The sequence below is a fragment of the Pimephales promelas genome, chromosome 9, assembly GCF_988280905.1.
Source record: "Pimephales promelas chromosome 9, fPimPro1.hap1.1, whole genome shotgun sequence".
NCBI classification, from domain to species: domain Eukaryota; kingdom Metazoa; phylum Chordata; class Actinopteri; order Cypriniformes; family Leuciscidae; genus Pimephales; species Pimephales promelas.
The window spans coordinates 25,550,177-25,570,398 of NC_142777.1; the positions used below are offsets into that span (position 1 = coordinate 25,550,177).

The following is a 20,222-nucleotide window of genomic DNA, read 5'->3' on the forward strand; positions in this document are numbered from 1 at the left end:
CAAACTGGAATCTGTACCTTATAAAACTCATGAAGTGGTTTGACAAGTGCAATGTTTTAAATTAAAAAGAAATTGTGCTCTTTAAAGCTAGTTGAGCACTAATTTGGCACGTTTCACTTTCTGGAGAAATGACCTGTTTTTTTTTTTTTTTTTTTTTTTTTTCTCTCTAAAGCTAATATAGAATTGAGTATGTTATTATAAAATATCACACTTTTCATTTTTAAATAGCCAGTAGCCTTTATTTAATGGCACACCGTCAATGAATAATTTGCTACTTGCTATTACTAGTAGGACTTATTTAGAAGAACATTTTATTGTATAAAATATGCATATACCACTGAGCAGAATATCTTCAACGTTTTGGCTGTTTTCCAGCAGATGAAAGAAAATTTGCGTTTACATTAGCATATCGATTGCTTCGAAGCTAACAGTCATGATCTAAAATACTTATATTCAGCCCCCAAAAACAGCACTTGTATATTGAATGTATTTCAGATATGCACTTATATTAAGTTATCAGCCATTTCAGAGGCTAAAATAAATATCCCAGGGTTCACAGGTGTGATTGTTATCCGGGTGATTTCAGGGTGTGTAGCGCATGCTTGTGTGAGAGACAGTGCTATCAGGGGACAATTTGCTCCTCTGTGCTGGATCTCTCTGTAGGCGAGTTCCCGCTGTGTGTGTGTGTGTGTGTGTGTGTGTGTGTGTGTGTGTGTGTGCACGCGTATGTGTGTAAAGATGTGTACCTCGGAGAGATCTCACAGTGTGTGGCCAGTAGAAGTATTGTCCTGGTTAATTAGCAGCACAGCGGTCATATCCACACACTGGCCTTCAGAGCTCTCTGACATACAAAGCACACACAGTTGTGAGTATATTGTGTCTTGATGTTTTTCAAACTTACACCACACTAACACTGACATGTTTTTCAATCCTGTTTGTGGCTCTTCTCTGTCCTTTTTCGCCTCCTAAAACTACTCTTTCTATCAACTTCAGCTTAATTCTTTTAATCGGTTCATCATCTTCATGCACTTTTGTCTTTGTAGACTTTCTTAAAACACACTTTTTTAACTCCTACAAGACAATTTTTTCTAACTAACAATGTTCAACATTGGACACCCATGCATCATATGAGAATTTTCATTTTCATCGCGTTTTAAATCACATATTTTATTTGATAACATTCTGTAAAAAAATACAAGAGAAATGACAAGTTAAACATTGTAAAAATGGCAAACATGTTTCCATAATTTCATGACTAGAATACAGTCATGCATCCTAAATACAATTAAATATTACATAAAAATACACTTTTTGTTTCCCTCACACATCACATTCCTGTTTAGCAGCATCATTGCGACAGTGTCACATTATCTATCAAAAATCATTTCAATATGCTAATCTGGTGATTAATAAACATTTCTTTAGAGCCAGACCGATATATTGGCAGGCCGATATTATCGGCCGATATTAGGCATTTTCCAAACTATCGGTATCGGCAGTTATAATGGCCGATAAATGAATATTTAAAAAATAAAATAAAAAAACGGACGAAACATGCTTGAACCATGTCATGAGTGTTGGAGTTGTATAGTTTGTCCACCAGAGGGCACTCTACACTGTCCCTGTTGAGTCGTTGAGTTGGTCACGAGACATACATTGCTTGAATAACAATTAAAAAAAAAACATCCTCATCAGTTCTCTTAACTCAAATAAGCATGACAAAATTTGTGACTATCATGTCCAGTTTTGATACGGTTAAATAAGCCGAGAGTGAAGCAAAATTAGCTAGTAATAGTTACCTTACGTTGTTACAGTGTAGTTGACTGACTGTCCTTTTAACTTTTGACAATGTGACTGAAGTATTTCTTTAATAGTGTGTGACAGTTATAGCAATGAGACAGATCATCTCTCCTTGGCCTGTTATATTGAAAATGTATGTTTTACAATTTGCAGTATGACGTAATCCATTGCTAAATTATGGCTCATCATAGACTAGCTAACCACGAAGCTTGCAAATGTCACTATTGTTAATGTTTTGTTGCACGTTTCTGAAAAAAAAATATATATATATCGGCCGATATATCGGAATATCTGTATCGGCCTTCAAAATCCTTTATCGGTCGGGCTCTACATTTCTTATTAGTTAAATTATTTCACCCTCATCAGAATGTTTTTACCCTTATTTGAAAACTAGCAGTGTTGCACACACTGTCATGGCTTTCAATGATATGTCGCCTTTAAGGTCTTATGAAATGCATATTTATGCTCGTTCTGGCCTTTATCAGAGTGAGCGACTGTATTTGACTTTAGGGGTTCCCTCAAGAGGAAAATGGCATTAATTTCCATTTAAAATCAAAGCTCTTTCCTTGAGGTTTCTAGAGCGGGGATAGCAGTCAGACACAAAGCTTTTATTTATGTTTTTTTTTTTTTTTTTTTTTTTTTTTGTGCAACTTGCAGAGGAAGTGTTACTTGGCCAGATGCAATGTTGCAAGTAGAGTGTATGAGACTTGTGCATATTTGCTTGTTAGAGACTCTGTGGCTTTTTGAATCAATCGAATTTATTGTCTCCCTAAAATCACGTTGTAATCAGAAAATCCAGACAGGATGTAGTTTCTTTTCTTTCTTTTTTTTTTAAACCATTCCTATTTCATTCCTACTCTACTACTTTACCTTATAAGACCCCAAAGCCAAGGGAATCATAACAATGACATGTCCTCGATGGTCTGAGCATAGAGTGTCAGAAAGCATCACACATTGTGCCTCACTGAAAGTTGATGATAGGATGTTCTCCGTCTTTCCACCTCAAACATTAGCACTGTACTTCCTGTCAGTTGAGATACATAGTGGAAGTGGAAAGAACTGAAAAGTAATAATGGCATTGTGCACCCTCTCTCACTGTTTTCTATTGTTACTCAGCTTCTAATCTGCATTGCAAGGGAATTAAAGTTGGGAGCTTTGCCCACTATCTGTAGCAGAGGGAAAAAATGGATTGTGTTTAATAATGAATCAAACAAGTTTGGCAGCACACACACACAGCATACAAACTTCCTATATTTCATCTTAAATATTGAAAGCCCTTTTTTTCTGTGCACATTTTTTTTTTTTAATGAAGGAGAAGAAAGGAGAAGACAAAAGCAGTCACTGGTTTTCAAATCCTGTGAATTCAGGTTGGCGTCAAAACTCTAGAAGCTTGTGCTAATTGATAGACTATCTGAAAAAAAAAAAGTTGCAAATAGTGCTTTTATTATTATTTAGCGTATATTGCTTTGAGCAAATAGTGGTTTTATTATTATTTAGCCTAAATTGCTTTGAGCTTGCTCAGTTGGGGTTATTTAGTGTTTAGCAATGTTGTTGATCTGTGTTCATGTGCTACTTTCATGTTATCACTGTGAAGCTGCTTTGATACAATCTGTATTGTGAAAAGCGCTATATAAATAAATGTGACTTGACTTGACTTGACTATATTTTGTTCCACATGTGAAGCTGGTAAAATACATTTCTACTTTTGTTTAAATTTTATAAAAATGAATACCCTTATTTTATCGCGTTTTATTTAGTAATTGTTCATATTTTGCCCGCATTCAGTTCCTAATTTTCCTAATTTTTATTTTATACAGTTTAAATTCCTATGGCACTTTGTACAAAATATATATAGGCCTATATATATATTTTTATTTTTTTTTAGTGTGTTGGGTCACGCTTGATTCCCGATGTAGAATCTGGGTCTTGAAGCAATAACCAGTTGAGATCCGCTGATTTAGACCAAAGTGGGGTTTGACCCAGAACAATAACACACTGACACAAATCTATTTCCTCTCTTGCCAACCATCCAGTAGCTTCATCCTTTCCCCAGAGTCCTGAGAAAGAGAGAATAAGGAAGATAAGCTGGATTGTATTCATATTGATTCATAACTAATGTACCCCTATGAGAAGGGTATGCGAGATAGAGCACATTATTTATTGGAAAATCAATAAATGAGGCATTTAAGATAATCACTGGTACATTTTAGCTCAATTTTCACTCCTTTCAGTTTTTACTCTAATCTTACTCACTAAAAAATACATCTTTTTCTTTTGGAATTATTATTTTATTTTTTTTCTTCGTTTATCTTATCTCGCTTCAGCCTCTGACAACATAGAAAAAGAAACAGTCTAACTTGAGAGATACTTGCTCAAGGCGTTATTAGATTTAACTTGTATTAACTCTGTTTAATACGGCACGCCATTTTACTACGTGAACAGTATGTGGAATGATGGTAGATCTGACTTATCTCCTGAAGTTTGTGTCTAACCATCACGCAGATCAAATACAAAACTCAGTTCTGTTTTCATGTTCAGTGTGAAGAGAGAAAGTGTTAAATGAAAGCAATGCTGCTTTTTTGTCTTTCCATTTTCTCAGATAATGATGGTAAATTTGGAATTTGGAGCATGAAATGATGCTACAGCGGCAGAGAGAGTGAGGGGGGGGGGGGAGAATAAGAACAACAGCAAGAAAAGGATAACAACAGAGACATCACACAACTGTGCAGCAAACAAAACAATCATATTGCAGTTCTGAAAGCTGAACGTGTCCCATTGAGGGGAAGAATTGTTCAAAAAGGTCAAAACTTATCTGCATGACTGCACTCGTATAGGCGGCATGGGAAGCAGACTGCTTTAATATGTTCCCCTAAACAACAACAGCATAAAGCAACAAATAAGTTAATGACAGAATAGCTTGTTACGCTTCTTCTCTCAGCGCTCAATGTAGATTTAATGAGAACATTATTTTAGTTGTATTATTGTGCTTTTTGTAAGGCCAAGAGCCTGCTCTAACAAAACAATGCTTTTCTAATGCATAATCTATTTTAATAACTGTTATATTCCAGAACTGTTATATTATATTTGATATATTATAACAGTTGTTATATAACTGTTAACTTATAATATATATATATATATATATATATATTTATACTCAACATAATATTTGTCATGTGACTTACCAGCAACATATACGTAGCTTAACTGCCATCGACAAATCCTCTCCTGTGGCCTCATGGGGTTGTAAACTGTCAATTGAATTCATTACTTACTTTACTACTAATCTGTCAGAAGTAATAAGTCATCAGAGTACTGTATGGCTATTGTTTTATTAGTACTGTGAATTTGGACATACTGCTCATCTTTTTTTGCCTATATACAATTTGAATCATTGAATCATTAATTTAACCGATTTGTGCAAAAATGCTGAATTATTCAAGAATGAAACACGACTAAACTACACCCGTATGATTTTTTTTTTAAATTATATTTTTATTTATTTATTTATTATGAGTCTTAATGGATTTGAAGTAGCCCTTCTTGCCTTTCAGAACATACAGCTTATAATGTGCACTCTATAATGTCCGGAGTTCAAATACACTCATTATTAATCATTCCTTCCTGACATAATGAACTATGTGCAACATGCCATGTAGAGAATGAACAAGCAAGTCAGAAGTTTTGCACACAATATGCATGAATGTGTAAAATGTTTCTGTTGCCGAGATTCACTCATCCACATTGTAAGTTGAACACTGCAGCGAGATGTCATTGTATACATAAGCAGAAGAAATGTTTGTCTTTCTTCCATACTGACAACCTGTCAGTGAAAGCTACTCTCAGTTGTTGCATGAGAAAGTCTCTTGGAATTGTGCTGATGCTTACATCATTACCATGGCAACCAATGCAGATGTCCATTAAGCTAAGGAAACAGATCCAGTTTTGCCGCTTACAAAATGACAGTCCCAAAGAATAGTTTGCTGTAAACCAAAATGGGTTCTCCTTGAAACAGTGTAAGAGTGCAAACAGTGAAGCAGTGCAAAACAGAAAAAAAACAAAAAAAAAAAACAAAAAAATAGTGCACTGTATTTCAGCTGAACTTGCGGTTACGATGATAAGTTCTTGTAAGGATTCTTTGTCTGTGTTCTGGGGCTTTTCAGTGTTCTATTGGGAAAGGTGAAGAAAAGGATGATGCTGGGTTGTCAGATCGATATAAGGTGAATGTTCGGGATATATCGCAGCCCGTGCATCCCTGACCTGCTAAGATAAGAGTAGCTTGCTCCCTCTGGAGGAGGGATAGATGTTGGTTCCCTATACAGAAGAATAGAAATCCTGTGCGTGTGTGTGTATGAGAGAGTGTATGTGTGCTCTGTTGCAGAAGAACAGGCTCATCATGTCCAAAACCAGCATATGGTCTCTCTCTCTCTCAAAACAAGATGTCCGACAGCCATATGTTTTCATGCAGGTTACACACACACACACACACACACACACACACACACACCATCACAAACACATCACCCATTTGGTGATCTGATCTCATATTCACACACCAACAATCTATGAAAGTTTGCCCGGAGTTGCCCATGGTTTCAGGACTCTTTTGTGCTCTATTTTATTTATTTATTTTTGTAGCAAGGTCACCAGGGCTCATGGAAGTCTGTGCTGTGACATTTTGTCATTCTGAATGACCCCACCTCTGACCTCATACATGACCCTTTCTCCTTTGAGGCTCTTGGTCAACAGAAAGAAAGACAGCATCGCAAAAACACACTCAGCAATATGACACTCAACAGTAACCACTCAATTCAATCTCTATGTGTGTGTGCATGCACACTGGTAAAAGTAAATGAGCATCTTTTTACTTGTGTTCGTCAGCTCTTGCCTCCCAACCCTTCTTTTTTTTTTTTCCTTTCTTATCTGTCATGGTGTGTAACACCCTGTCTACACTAAGTAGCTTGCAATGAAGTGTTGTGATGCGTTGTGCCACATAGTCTCGAGTCCGTCTGCGCTGGAAGTGTCAAAGATGCACATAATCTAAGAACGTTCACTAACACAGATCAGTGAGCTGGAGGTGCGATACTACTTGATAAAATGAGTGTAAAACTACACTTCTGTTTCTTTTTTTCCCCCAATCATTTTACACAATATATAATGTTATTGTTGATACAGTACTATACCTATGATTAAGAAACAACAGATGATTGTTTTAATAAGTTGGTCAGGAGGTATGTAAATAATGGATTATATATATATATATATATATAGGCTATAGGCTAACTCTGTTTTAAGGGCCAAGGGGTACACTCGAAAACAAGGGGTAGGGCCAAGGGGTGAATTGGGATTGAGCCTTAAGGGGGTCGCACACCGGACGAAAAGCGCAGCGCCGCAGCGCCGCGTCGCGCAGTGCCACATCTTTAAAATTCGCACAAATTATTCTCTATGAGTGTAGCTACACACCGGCGGGCCATTCGGCGTCTGTCCGATCCTGCTGCGCCACATTTACATAGTTTACATAGAGCGCCATTTACATAGTTTTATATAAAATTTAAAGTATTTTTTCTCAAATCATTGATGATGGATTCTGACTTCGCCATATGCTGCAATATACATTAGTTTTGCATTCATTTACAGAAATCAGCTGCTTGAATGACAAATGCTGATGTTATTGGATTTTTCAGCTGAGATTTCCAATTCATTCAGTTAACGGATGCTCTGAGGTAAAGTTTTCATACTGCAGACTCAGCAACGATTGTATTTAATTGTATACAGTACAATAATAACATAGAACATACATTATCTTCATTTCATGTCATTAAACATAACAATATTGCTGGCCATACACTGATGAGAAAGTGCGCGTCCGGTGTGCGATACCTGGAGTTGTCCTTGACGCAACGCAACGCGGCGCTGCGCTTCTCGTCCGGTGTGCGACCCCCTTTAGCCTATAACATAAAGTAATGTTTGTGTACCTGTCACTGTGTGTGCACTGGCATCAAGCTCAACAGATATATACATTTTGTCAAACATTTGAAGAGTAGTTGGCCACTATAGTAATTTTTTCAGCTCGCTACGCATGGTTAAAATAGGGTCTGCAGCGAATCTCTATACTCGAATCTATATGCTTCTGTCATGCAGGCTGTGTGAATTTAGTAACCGGGTAGTTTGGGCACAGAAATAAATGCATGCCTGTGTGTGTGTGTGTGTGTGTGATATGACACAATGTGTCAGTGAGTTGTGTTTAAAATAAAGTAAGATGCCAGGGGAAAAGACATCTGAAAATAATAATAATAATAATAATAATAATAATAATTAAAACAACCATTCACTGTTTCTAAATGCCTGCCTCTTTGCATTGAATAGATAATTTGGACCATTACCATTCAGTTGAGACATCTTGTAAAAAATATTCTGCCATTCAGTTGTTGTTGTTGTTTGTTTTGCTTTAGTCTGTTTTCCCCTGTTTTTGTGTGCGTTTTTTTTTTATATATATTTTGAATTCTGGAATGATTTTCTCTCACTCACGTTCCCTCTGAATCAAAGGATGAAGTTTACTGGGTATAAGCTCAATCTTTTTGTTTGGTTGGAAGGAAAATGCTGGATATTGAAGGATATCCATTTTCATCCCACATTCTCTCCACCGTCCTGCCTTTATCCCATGTTAATATGAATTACCCCAAACCATAAATATTGCTGTTCTTTTCAAAGAGAAATCAAAGCTCTTTAATGATGACACATAAGGTACAACGTTTGTGAGTGTGCGTGGATGTGCACACTTGTTTCTCCTAAATTAAAGCCGGCTGCTGTCCTCAAATTCAGCTCGTCTCAGTTATGCGTCTCTCTCTCGACTGTGGTCCTAAAAGCTTATTGAGACGGGAGAGAGAGCGTAGGCCCGAGGGCAGCTCGCTGCAGCCATACATTTATTCACTTTTGTAGCATGATTGAAGTTTCCCTCCATTGATTTGTGGAGAGAGAGGGAGAGGCTCTTTCCTTAAAAAAAAAAAATACATTTTCTCTCATTCTTCCCTTCTTTCTTCTGTGTCCCTCAGTTCTTCTTCATTAATAATGAAAATGATTTTGTGCAGCATGGTATTTGCCTTGAGTCTGTTTCTTGTGAGATCTGCTTTTTTTCAGAGGTCTCGATTAAAAATGTTTCTCCTTTGTAGTTGGCCTGTCAATTAGTGTAATCATATGATGATTAATTCTACCATGATTTATATTATAATAATGTTGCAATGGCCCCTATGTTAATACATATTTGGAATATTCCTGCTACTGGAGCGATTCATGTTTTTGCCTGTCCACAATGAGAGCGGAATGATTAATTGTGATTCATTTTTCAGCATACCGTGTAATTCAGTTAGAAATTCTACCTGATCAACAACTCTATGTTTTAGTCAAATGTATAGCTATAATTTAATCTAAAAAACCTTCCGATCGGAATTTCAATTGGATTGAAAGGGGTGGTTTACTCCTTTTGTTATCTGATCGAGAGAACATCTAAACATTTGATCGGACTGAAAACCAAAACTGAAAGTATCTTATAAATGAAGTATCTTATAAATGAGTTTTCTGATATTCTAAAATTCGAATTTTACTCCGCGTCTGAAGTGGAGTAGGACAATGTCCCTCCAGTCCTTGTTTCAGATTATCATCCACAGACAACTGGTTATGAGTGTGGGGTTTTACTGCATGATAAATATAAGCAGCTTGGCACAACAGTTCATGCTCATCGTCTCCAAATCATGACCAGAGACAGATAAATATTACAGTAAGTTTAAAGCAAAGAACCAATAGATGAGAATAGATATGCACAAACAGTGGCATATTCGTGCAATGTGTGCGTCAAAAAAATCAATTCCGATTTAAATCTTGTGACATAAACGTGCACATCAACCCGATTACTTCATTTATTGTTCATGTAAACACCGTGTTTGGATTCATCAATCGGATTGATTTCATTCCGATTGAACCAAAAGGTGTCCGTGTAAACGTGTTGAAAACAGTTGCGCTGCTTTTTATTTCTGTTGAGCATAGAAAGTTTATTGCATTTATTTGAAAAATAAATATCATGTAAAATTATAAATGCATCTTTGCTGAAAAAAAAAAATCATTTTAAGTATATCATCAAAGCAAAAACGATAATTATACTCATGGTGACTGGGACGCTGTGCATACGCTGAATTTTTGTTCAGAATATGCAAATATAAACGAAAATGCAAATGCAAAGAATCTGAAATGGGATTGGTGAAAATCTGTGCTTGCACACACGAGTCAAAAAAAAAGTGGCAGGAAAAGATAATGTAAAGTGTTAGAGGCTGTACTAATGGCAGACTTCTATATTTATAGCTGTGTTCCTCTCCCCCTCTGTCAAACGTCATTTAGACATAAGCTATAATTACAGTTATTCATTTTCTATGGCATGAAATGAAACTTGGAATAGAGCATGGTTCACTGAAATACTCTTGTAGCAGAAATCAACTTATAATGCCTATCACACCTCCAAAATTGAACTGAAGTCTGATCGCATTTGTCAGTGGACTGGCTGATTTCATTTGACTTGTCCAATCAGTCTGGATTCCTGTACAATGATTAAGTCTTTTTCTCGCAGAAAACAAGGTTTTGGATGGTGAATCACTACTTGCAGTGGAGCTGAGTCCAAGAATGGACTACAGTTTGTACCAAAGCAATTCCAAAGCTTTCTCGAATCATCAATGATGTAAGTTCACTGCAATTTTTATGAAGACTTAGGGTGCCATGACGGTCCATGGACATTGATCAGTTGAATTTGCTCCCCTTTTCATCTATCCATTTGTCTGTATCTAACTTACAGAAGGCTTTTGTGCTCGCTTTTCTTCTTCACATGCAGTTGTTTAGGCCTGCAGCACGATCAAACACTACACCCTTGTTTCATCTTCAATGATTCAGCTTGCACGCATTCAAACTCAACTTTAAAACATTCATGAGTGGAAGATGTTGCGCAGCTTACCCTAGTTGATTTAGCCGTGGGCTACAGCCTTTCTCTATGTGCTTATCTTCCTAAGCCAGAAGGAGTTTTCTATGCAGCTGATGCATACTGAAACACAGTGTGCCAACATGTGGAGGTTTGCAAAATGACACACGTCGCTCCCCTCTTTTCCTCGGCTGGCAGAGTCAGGAGAGCAAATTTGGTCCGCGGGCGAGGACATCGATTTTTGCGGATCAGATAAGTTCCGTGTTTAACAGATGTAGGCTAATGGGACATGGTCCAAACGATGGTACTCTCTGACTCCACTCAGAACTCGTTTATCCTTTAAGTGAAGCTTTGGCAAAGAGAATGCGTCATTCTGGCAAAGAGCATTGTGGAACATACGCACACAAAAATGCTGCAGAGATTTAAACAGCTCCTCTGAGCCAGTGAGAGTGGTGGAAAATCCCTCAATCCACCTGCAGTTAAATGATAGGAGCAGAATGTATTTGGGGTTCTGTGAATGAACTCTGTGACATGATCTGCTTTCGAAAGATATTTATTTGAACATTATTGAAGACCACATATATATGCCTGGCAGGCTTTGGACATTGTGTAGCTGTGACTGTATTGACATGCAATGCTGCATGGTGCATGAACATGCCTAATGTGTGTGTGTGTGTGTATATATATATATATATATATATATATATATATATATATATATATTTGTGATCCACAGAAAAGAGGAAGTCATCAAGGTTAGGGACAACATGAGGGTAAGCAAATAATGACAGATTTTTTTTTTTTTATTTTGGGGGAATTTTAATGTTTAACTATTCCTTTAGCATACAATAACTGAAAATTGTAAAATACCAGGAAATACAACGAATCGTTTTCAAACACTATAAAAAAAAAATAATAATTTTTTTTTTTTTTAAATGGTTAAGTTTAACGGTAATCAGAATGGGTCATGGATGAAAAAATATATGTATACTTTTTTTTTTTTTTTTTTTTTTTTTTAGTGAAACTACTCACATGTGGGAAATGTGCTATATAAATGAAATGGAGCTCTCTCAAAAATCTGACATATATTCCAAAAAATAAAGTAAAAAAAGCATCTCTATTTTTTTAGCTGTTGTTCATGCATTGGATTTTTTGTTATGTAGTACTGCATGTATTGAAACTGGCAATGGAACAAGTCTAAATTTAAACCTTCATCAATACATTGACGCCGTGAGCAAACCACCAGCCAAGTGGGAATGTTTGAATATGGAGCAGGACTTGCACGTCCGACCCAATCATTAGATTCCCAAATGAGTATCTATTGGATCAGTCTTGCTCTGTTACATGTTGTTTTGTAGTTTTATATGGGAAAGACTGTAGTGACTTGTCTTGTTAGCCCTGAACCCTTGTATTTGCATCATCAAACTTGCATATGAAGCTTCAAATGAGAATCAAAATGTTTACATCATTAGCTTTGGTGATGTTGTGCTGTATGTAAGACAACAGCGTTTCTGCATATCTTGCTTATGTTTTGCTCTTGTGGTTTTGTATCTCTGTACTGTTGTGACTATTGGTTGTCTTTTATGCTTGCTGCCATTGAAAAGTGCAATGCCTCTTCCTCTTTTTCCTGCTGTGTCCAACCTTGCGTTATTCTGAGCTGCTGTTAACCCAGTCAGGAGTATTGCCTTATTAAGTATTAAGTATTGCTTATGGATTTTTTATTTTTTTTCACACTCCATCTGTCCAATGATTGCACTGCATATATCCACTTTGCAGGTTATATTCCTGGTATTGCACTTGACTGTACATCAATAATACAATACCCATGAAATAATATAGTATTGATTATATTATTAGAAATAAATCCTTATAAAAACAAATTTAGATGCATGTTATTATTAAATTAACATACATCACCTATATTAAACATTTTTTTTTTGGTTCACCCCTTTTTCCTTTTGGTATTTTTACAGGAATCCTAATAACTTTTTTACCTTTAATTCCTTTTCAAGCCATTACTTCTTGTTTTACTTAATACATTTTCCCCCATCTTCTATCCTCTCAAAAGCAGCGTGTCGATTAATTAATAGCTGGCTAATTTAATTTTCCTAAAAGTAATAACTTGTTTAAGCACGAATAAAGACTGACAAGGCAAAGTTCTAATCTGCTCAAAGTTTAATTAGTCTCAGCGAGGTTTGCATACAAGCAGACGTGGGGTCAGGGGGAGAGGACACCCGAGCGAATGGCAATGGAACGGAGGGTTGGGAAGGGTAGAGGACTGGCTCCATCAACCCTGCCTGTGTGCTTCCATCCGTGCACAGGGATCAGCAAGGGATTCTGGGAAAGTTGGAGTGATGGTGTTAACTGTCAAATAAAGACTGGTTTTCCCACTGCTATCCTCCACACCTGTCACCCAGGGCAACCTGTGTGTTGTGGCCTGAGCGGTTGGCTCCCCTGGGTGGCTTTAAGGCACAGCCAAAAATGAAAATCAATTGGCTAAAACTGTTATGGAATGAAGTGAAGAGCCTGCATATATTAGGTATTCGCTTAGAGATCCCTGGGGTAAATGAACAATGAGATATTGACTACAGCACTGCCCACTTACTATGACTGCACTTCCCACATGGGCTGGAGAACATAATAGTAAAAATAATAATAGTTTTAAATTATTTGTTATTATTATTGTTAATGTTGTTGTTATAATTATAGAAATAAATAATATGATTTCTAAATATAATATATGACTAGACAATCCAAAATGGACTGAGACAATATAAGATGGACACTTATAACCCAGAGTCTAACCTGAATATACATAAACTGCATAAAATACTAGCTAAATGGGAAATGATTGCCTCTGATTGATAGCAAGGGCTTAGTATGGTGGATACTGAATAATAACTTTGATTTTTTTTTTCATCCCCTAATACGCACACAAAGCTTATTTCATTCATTACTGTCATTTTGATCAAATTATTATGACACTGTCACATGAAAATCCTCCATCTGCATGTCAAAAACTGAATTCTTGCCTACAATGAAATGGTCAAATGGACATTTTGACAGCTGCACAATTGGACATGGAATCAGCAAACAGCATGAACCTTGTATGTATATTTCCATCCATATCACACCCCAGGGGCATGACAGTTGAATGAAAATGACATGAAGCAAATCTCTTGTGCCAGCCCTCCATCACAGATGAGAAGAGCAGAGAAAACGCACAGCGCCCAGTCTTAACACATCTTTCCTCTTTACTTTAGACAGCACCAAATGTCAGATACTCATCTGGAAATAATTTCCATTCTATTATGGTGACAAGGGGCCAGCAGAATCTAATTAGCTGGAAAAAAAAGGTGCTAGAGAGCCGGATTGGGAGTGATTGGTGATAGGGGCAGTGGTGCAGGGCCAGCTCTCCAGCCTTCAGGCTCAACGGGAACACTCCTGAGGTTAACTGCAACTCGAAGGAAGGAGATAAGAAAAGAAGAGAGAGGGATTCAGGTGCCGTATGCCAGAGACAAAGGTCTCTGTTGGTTTCTCAGAGCCCAAACTCTGAATTTTCTTCCCTGAGTGATATTAAAAGAGAAATATAAGATCTAAGAGCAAAAAGGGGACATGTATACTTTGGCTTTCATTATAGACTCTTTTTTTTCTAAAAACCATTTTCTATAGCTTGATCATATCTATCTATCTATCTATCTATCTATCTATCTATCTATCTATCTATCTATCTATCTATCTATCTATCTATCTATCTGAAAAAAAGTGTAGAATGTGTGAATAAAAAAAGAGAATGATTTCTAGTGTGTTCTGTGATGGTCCAATATTGGGTACAAAATAATGGCATTTGCTGCCTCAAATCACAGGCCTTTCATAGAGCTCAGACATTTCAGGAAATAAATGTTTCCTCCTCGAGAACTCGCCATTCTGCCCTCTTTTCACATGCACACTATCAAAGTAATCTAATGTCACTTTGAGAGGAAAGGTTAGGTTCAGTTTTTGCATTTATATTTTCCAGTCAGAGAGTTTGACCTTTGCAGATCAGAACGTTATTTTCGCTTCTTGTGATGCCATCCAACTTCAACAACCTTTTATAGTGAAGATTAGCATCCATTGCACTGATTGGTTACAGTGAACAAGGGTTAGAATAGGCTGTAGAGTTGTTCGTGCAGCTTTGATTTATTACAAAAGTGAAGCTTCATAATACAACTGTGATGATCTCAGTTATACTTTTAAATAGTAAAGTTTCTGTTTAATTTGTCTAAAGGTTTAGTCAATGAATTCTGTTTAATGCTGACTAGTGTCGAGTTTAAATATATATATATATATATATATATATATATATATATATATATATATATATATATATATATATATAAATATTAGGACCAATTGACAATCTTGCACAATTGCATTCTTCCGAATCAACATGTACCACTGCCAATTTTTATCATATGGACTCATTATGATATTAACTTTAGGGAGATCATTGCTTCTGCCCAGATTAATACATGATATAAGCTAACTGTATGATTTGTATTGTCTTAGAATTATTCATTTTTGACATATGGATATTACTTTGACTGCAATACTTCAACACAGAGACAAAGACCAGTGTTTAAAAGAACATGGCACAAATCTTGATCCTGATTCCCAAATGAATGGCTCTTGTTAGACTGTTTCTTGTGGTGAATCAGAAGCATACAGTGCAACCAGTGAATTCTGAATCGCGAAGTGAATATATTTTCCACTAATTGTTTTAAATGTGCTAAAATGACCTCATTGTTCTGTTCTCATTTCTTCCAGATCTGAGGCCTCTACCTGACGTGGCCATGACGGGAAAATGCACGCGCGAGTGTACGGAATACGGCCACTCGGATTCCTGCTGGATGCCCGGACAGCCCTCACCCAACCGCACCAAGAGTGACAAGAGTGGGCCCAAGCTCTCCACCTTCGTGCCTTACCAGGAGAGGGAGGGTCAGGAGCGTCTGATGGCTGACAGCAGCTCTAAGCCTCATGGAGAGGAGCGGAGCGGAGGCGGGAGCAACAAAGTGGCCAGCATTCGCTTTTTGCCTCCCTACACTAGTGCCTATTCTACAGGCGGCGACTCCGGCAAGGACTGCGCCCGTGAGGAGATCCCCCTCAGTCAGACAGCCGATTACGTCCCTACCACTACACCCTCCAACCAAGGCTCCAAAAGAGAAATCTACCTGTGATTCATCTGTCATCCGCCTAGGTTCGATTCCACATTTGATCCAATTTACTTGTGATCAGCAATGCCTGTGAGAGGATAAAAAGGCCTCGTTTTCAGAACACCTGCTAATTCTACTACACCACCAGACGCCGATTTACACTCAATGTGCATCTCCAATCCCCTCAATCCACAATCCTAATGGCTGACACAAAACAGCTAGAGACCTTCTTTAAAAACCTTGGGGTTTTATACAACCCTGCACGTTGCTAGAGGCTCTGGAAGCCAAATAGGGAAAGAAAAGAAAATAGAAAACAAGTTTGTGAATATAAAATGAAGAACACAATCCCCATGTACACATCTAATGAATGAATGTAAGGACATTTTTTAAGTGAACATTGTGATAAGTTAATGTCAAGGTTATATTCCTATTTGATTCTGAATTTTGTTTGTTTATATATAAATATATACATATATTACTTATGATCAGACTAGTTATGCTTACCTAAAAACATATACACTGACCTACACATCCAAATAGTACCTTTTTGTTCCTTTATGTGTGTATCTCTACTATGAACTCGAGCCAGAAGAACTGGCAAACCAAATACTGGCAAACCAAGAGTGAAATACATTCTCAAAATGTATAATTTACTGTAGAGAAAACATATTCACCTTTCTTAAAGCACTGAAGGGTAATTGTTTCTTACATTTGTCTTTTTTCATAGGAAACTCTTTTCTTAATGTACAGTGATGTAAATACCATACGTCTGACAGAACAGTTTTGATTTATGATTTAGCTGTACAGACCCGGGTAGCCGTGACTTCCTTGTGTTGATGGTAGTAGAAGGAACATTGCTCAGAGGATTTGCCTCCCTGTTAGTAAAAGAAGGACAACAGTTTTGGACCACGGAATGCTATAGATAATCCATCCGTATGAGCCTCCACAGTTTGGCTTTATGGGAATCACGCGAACATGGAATTTTGGGCAAAATCCAACGGAAACAAATGAATTACAGCAGGTTTGCATGATGCCATTTGTCATTTCGGACAAATTTGACAGGCTTCATCAGTTCCCATAGGAAGCTCTCTCAGTGACTGTGATACTCCTTTGCTTCATAAGAAGACGACATACAAGAAGGTTTTAGGTGTGTTGCCCTCTGGAAGAGCTTTGTTCAACCCATCCAATCATTTGGAAGGAGGAACATCTTTTACAAAAAAAAAAGAGAAAAAAAAAAAAAAACCTGAACTGTCCATGTGCTGTGCAATAGCCTACTCATTTTTGGACGTGTCAAACTCTGTTGTGTAGATGTGTGGTTTTGTCAGAGATTTTTGCTCTACTCTGTGGTGACCCTGTCAAAATGAATGCAACACACGAGATAGAAATGTTCAAAAATCATGACAGCAGAACATTTCTCTCGTGTTTGACCACATTAAAGTTGTATTCAACAAATCCAGTAAATTCTAGAACATCTGTTTTAAGTGTACTTTGAGCATATGACATAAGACTCCTGAAGCGAGCTTAAGTCTAAATTGTGCTAACCTATTCCCGCAATGTCACGCTCGTCTAACCAGGGAGCTTTTGTTGGAAATGCTCATTTCCACATCTAAAAGCAAGGTCTTTCAGAAAGTTTACAGAAAGTTCATTTAGGGCCGTTATTAATAGCGGCTGGCGGTAACAGGGATTGCTTCAGTTGCAACGCAGGTCAGCAAAAGATATAATGAGTATTCGAGGCCTGAGCTATACACACGCTAAGTGCACTATAATTTACACCATGTCACACAGCTAAGTCGCCACTTAAAACCGACTCTGGTGAAAAAACGGGGATATTGCCATTAACTCTGTAGGTGTCGATTCAACGTTCTCAGAAATTTGTGCTTTGGGTTCAAAACAACAGAAACAGAAAAATAACAACTACAGACAAAGTGACCCAATGCTAAAGGCTGTTGTCTCAGGTGATGGATGTTTGGTGCAACACTTCAGACATTGCACTTCCTTTTGTGAGTTTGAATTCATTTAGTTCACAGCTGACCCCTTTATTTGAAGACTGGCAGACAAAACACTTGAATGACTAAGTAAATAAAGACGTATTTCCAGTTTTACTGGGTCTTTGGTCCCTGTGTGTCACGTGACACCATTTTTTTTTTTTAAACAAGCATTGCTGAGCTTGTGACAGACCTGAGGAGATACCATTGTACGCATATAACTTCCTGTTCTTTTTAATCATCCCAGCAACTACTGACCTTAGAGCCGTTTCCTGCAGTGACAAACAGAAGCTGGTCAGGACCTCAAATGCTGTATGACAGTTAGACAGTCTTTCACTCCCACTGGGAAATCCTGGAGTTTATCCCCGGAGAGCAACTGTCACAGATACTGATAGGTCAAAACACTCGAAGTGTATGTGAACGTGTGCGTCTTTGCGACCTCTGTAACAGACAGTGTAGGTACACAGAGGGATCCGCTCACTGCCTTTAAAGCAAGGAATTTTTAAGCGCTACATATACATTTTTTTATTTATTTTTTGCTAGGATTTTCAATGGTGTTGTGGCATCTCATTGAATAAAATGGTTCTTACTGTGTGAAACATTGGACAGTGGTGCTGAGAATCTGATGAAAAAAAGTCTTAAGATTGTCATAGGGTGAAAAGCAAGAAAAATAAACATTGTATAAGGGGGGAAATGGTTTAGTGTTATAATCCTGCAATTGTAGCTGTTAGTTTGTTATTTGACAGCAACATGTTTTACTCAAGTGTGGGGATTCTGTCATTTTTTTTCAATTCTATTTTTTTTTTTTTTGGACAGTTTCTAGGTCTGAATGAATCTGTGGCTCAAAATGTATACTCAACCAATCTTTTTAATTTATTTTGAACTAGTGAACTGCTGTTGTTTCATCCCAAGCATAATTATTTATGTTTAAGCTAATTTAAGATACATTCCACACAACCCTGTTAAACAGTATTGTTATCAGCAATACACTTATGTCCTGCTTCCACGATTTCACACTGTTAGAGCTAAATTGACAATAGTTATTTGTTCTATAGGCTATATATACGTGTTGATTTTTTATTTATTTTATTTTTTATGAGGATGTATAATGCAGCACATAATGTGAACAATCACCTTTTTTTTGTACCTACAATCTTTTCTTTAGTCTTGTGTCCACTTTATGACCAGGCCCATATGGAATCTTCTTTTCTTGCCTTGGTATTTGAAGGAAAAAAAAAAAAACTGCGTAATGGATTTGAACATGGTAAAATGGGTTAAAGATTGCTTTAAGCTAATGATTAAGCTCTATCAAATTAGCCAAATATTTCATAAACTAACACACAAGGGGTGTGTGATGTGTATGGCATTTGAAATAATGGGCATTCCAATTCTGTGAAAATCTAGAGCTTTCTGCCTGCACAGATTCCATGTGGGCCAGCTTATGACTTATGTTCAATTTCATCCTACTGTAAGCTCGGTTTTCATTTGTGCTGAATAGTATATTTGATTACATGGAAATCAATCAAATCCAATGTGACATAAGAATCAGTTATTCGTCTGACACATGGACTCATTTTGGAGCTGAGCCACCCGCTGCATTTGTCCAGGTATTAGGAGTTATGAACGAACATGTCATCGTGTTGTAATGTCACCGTGCATAATGAGGCTCACCATGCATCTCTGCACATAATAGAAGTAGAGAGTAAACAGCATCATTCTACCCTGCGAAAAAGATTAAAAACGAAATCGGTAATTTATTTTGTGAAGCGGTGGCTGAGTGGCTTCATTACTCTGACTTTGGCTCTGAAATGATCTGATAGTGCTTTAGCAGTTTGTGGGCGTCTGCCTTCATGTGATCTCGATATTAAAAACTCCAGTATGTAACTAAAGAACAGCCACCGTTTAAATACATAATTACAGGAAGTAGAAGTTTGTAGCCTAAGTGTTGGTAATATTTATATCGAAACGCTTGTGATGCCTTGTTTTCTTTGTACAGTTTTATGTACATGCTAATAATGTGGCTTTAAAAAAAAAATACAAATAAAAGAACAAAAACAAGAACATGTTGAAAGACGAACTGAAATTGTAAAATATTTTTTAAAAGTAGGATATGTTAGAATGAGAGTGGTTGGGGCACAAAGTTGGAGTGCCTGTGTCTAAAATGTCAATTCACTGGCTTCTAGTCTATTTTAAAGTTTTACTGTCTCTTTTAATGAGTCTTTATGAGTTTTTTTTTTTCCTGGGTTTTGTGTTATTTGCAAAACAATGGCTTTGAAGAGTTTGAGCCCT

General features: G+C 37.1%; 1 protein-coding gene across 1 annotated transcript in view; it reads left to right on the top strand.

The window, feature by feature from the left end:
* The window catches only part of pcdh1b (protocadherin 1b), a 157,605-nt gene extending 137,661 nt beyond the window's left edge, over positions 1-19,944 (top strand). Inside the window, exon 5 of the mRNA XM_039664464.2 lies at positions 15,563-19,944. Within this exon, the coding sequence (XP_039520398.2) occupies positions 15,563-15,972 (410 nt within the window). The 3' untranslated portion in view covers positions 15,973-19,944. The remainder of the gene's footprint in view (positions 1-15,562) is intronic.
* The last annotated feature ends 278 nt before the right edge of the window (positions 19,945-20,222 follow it).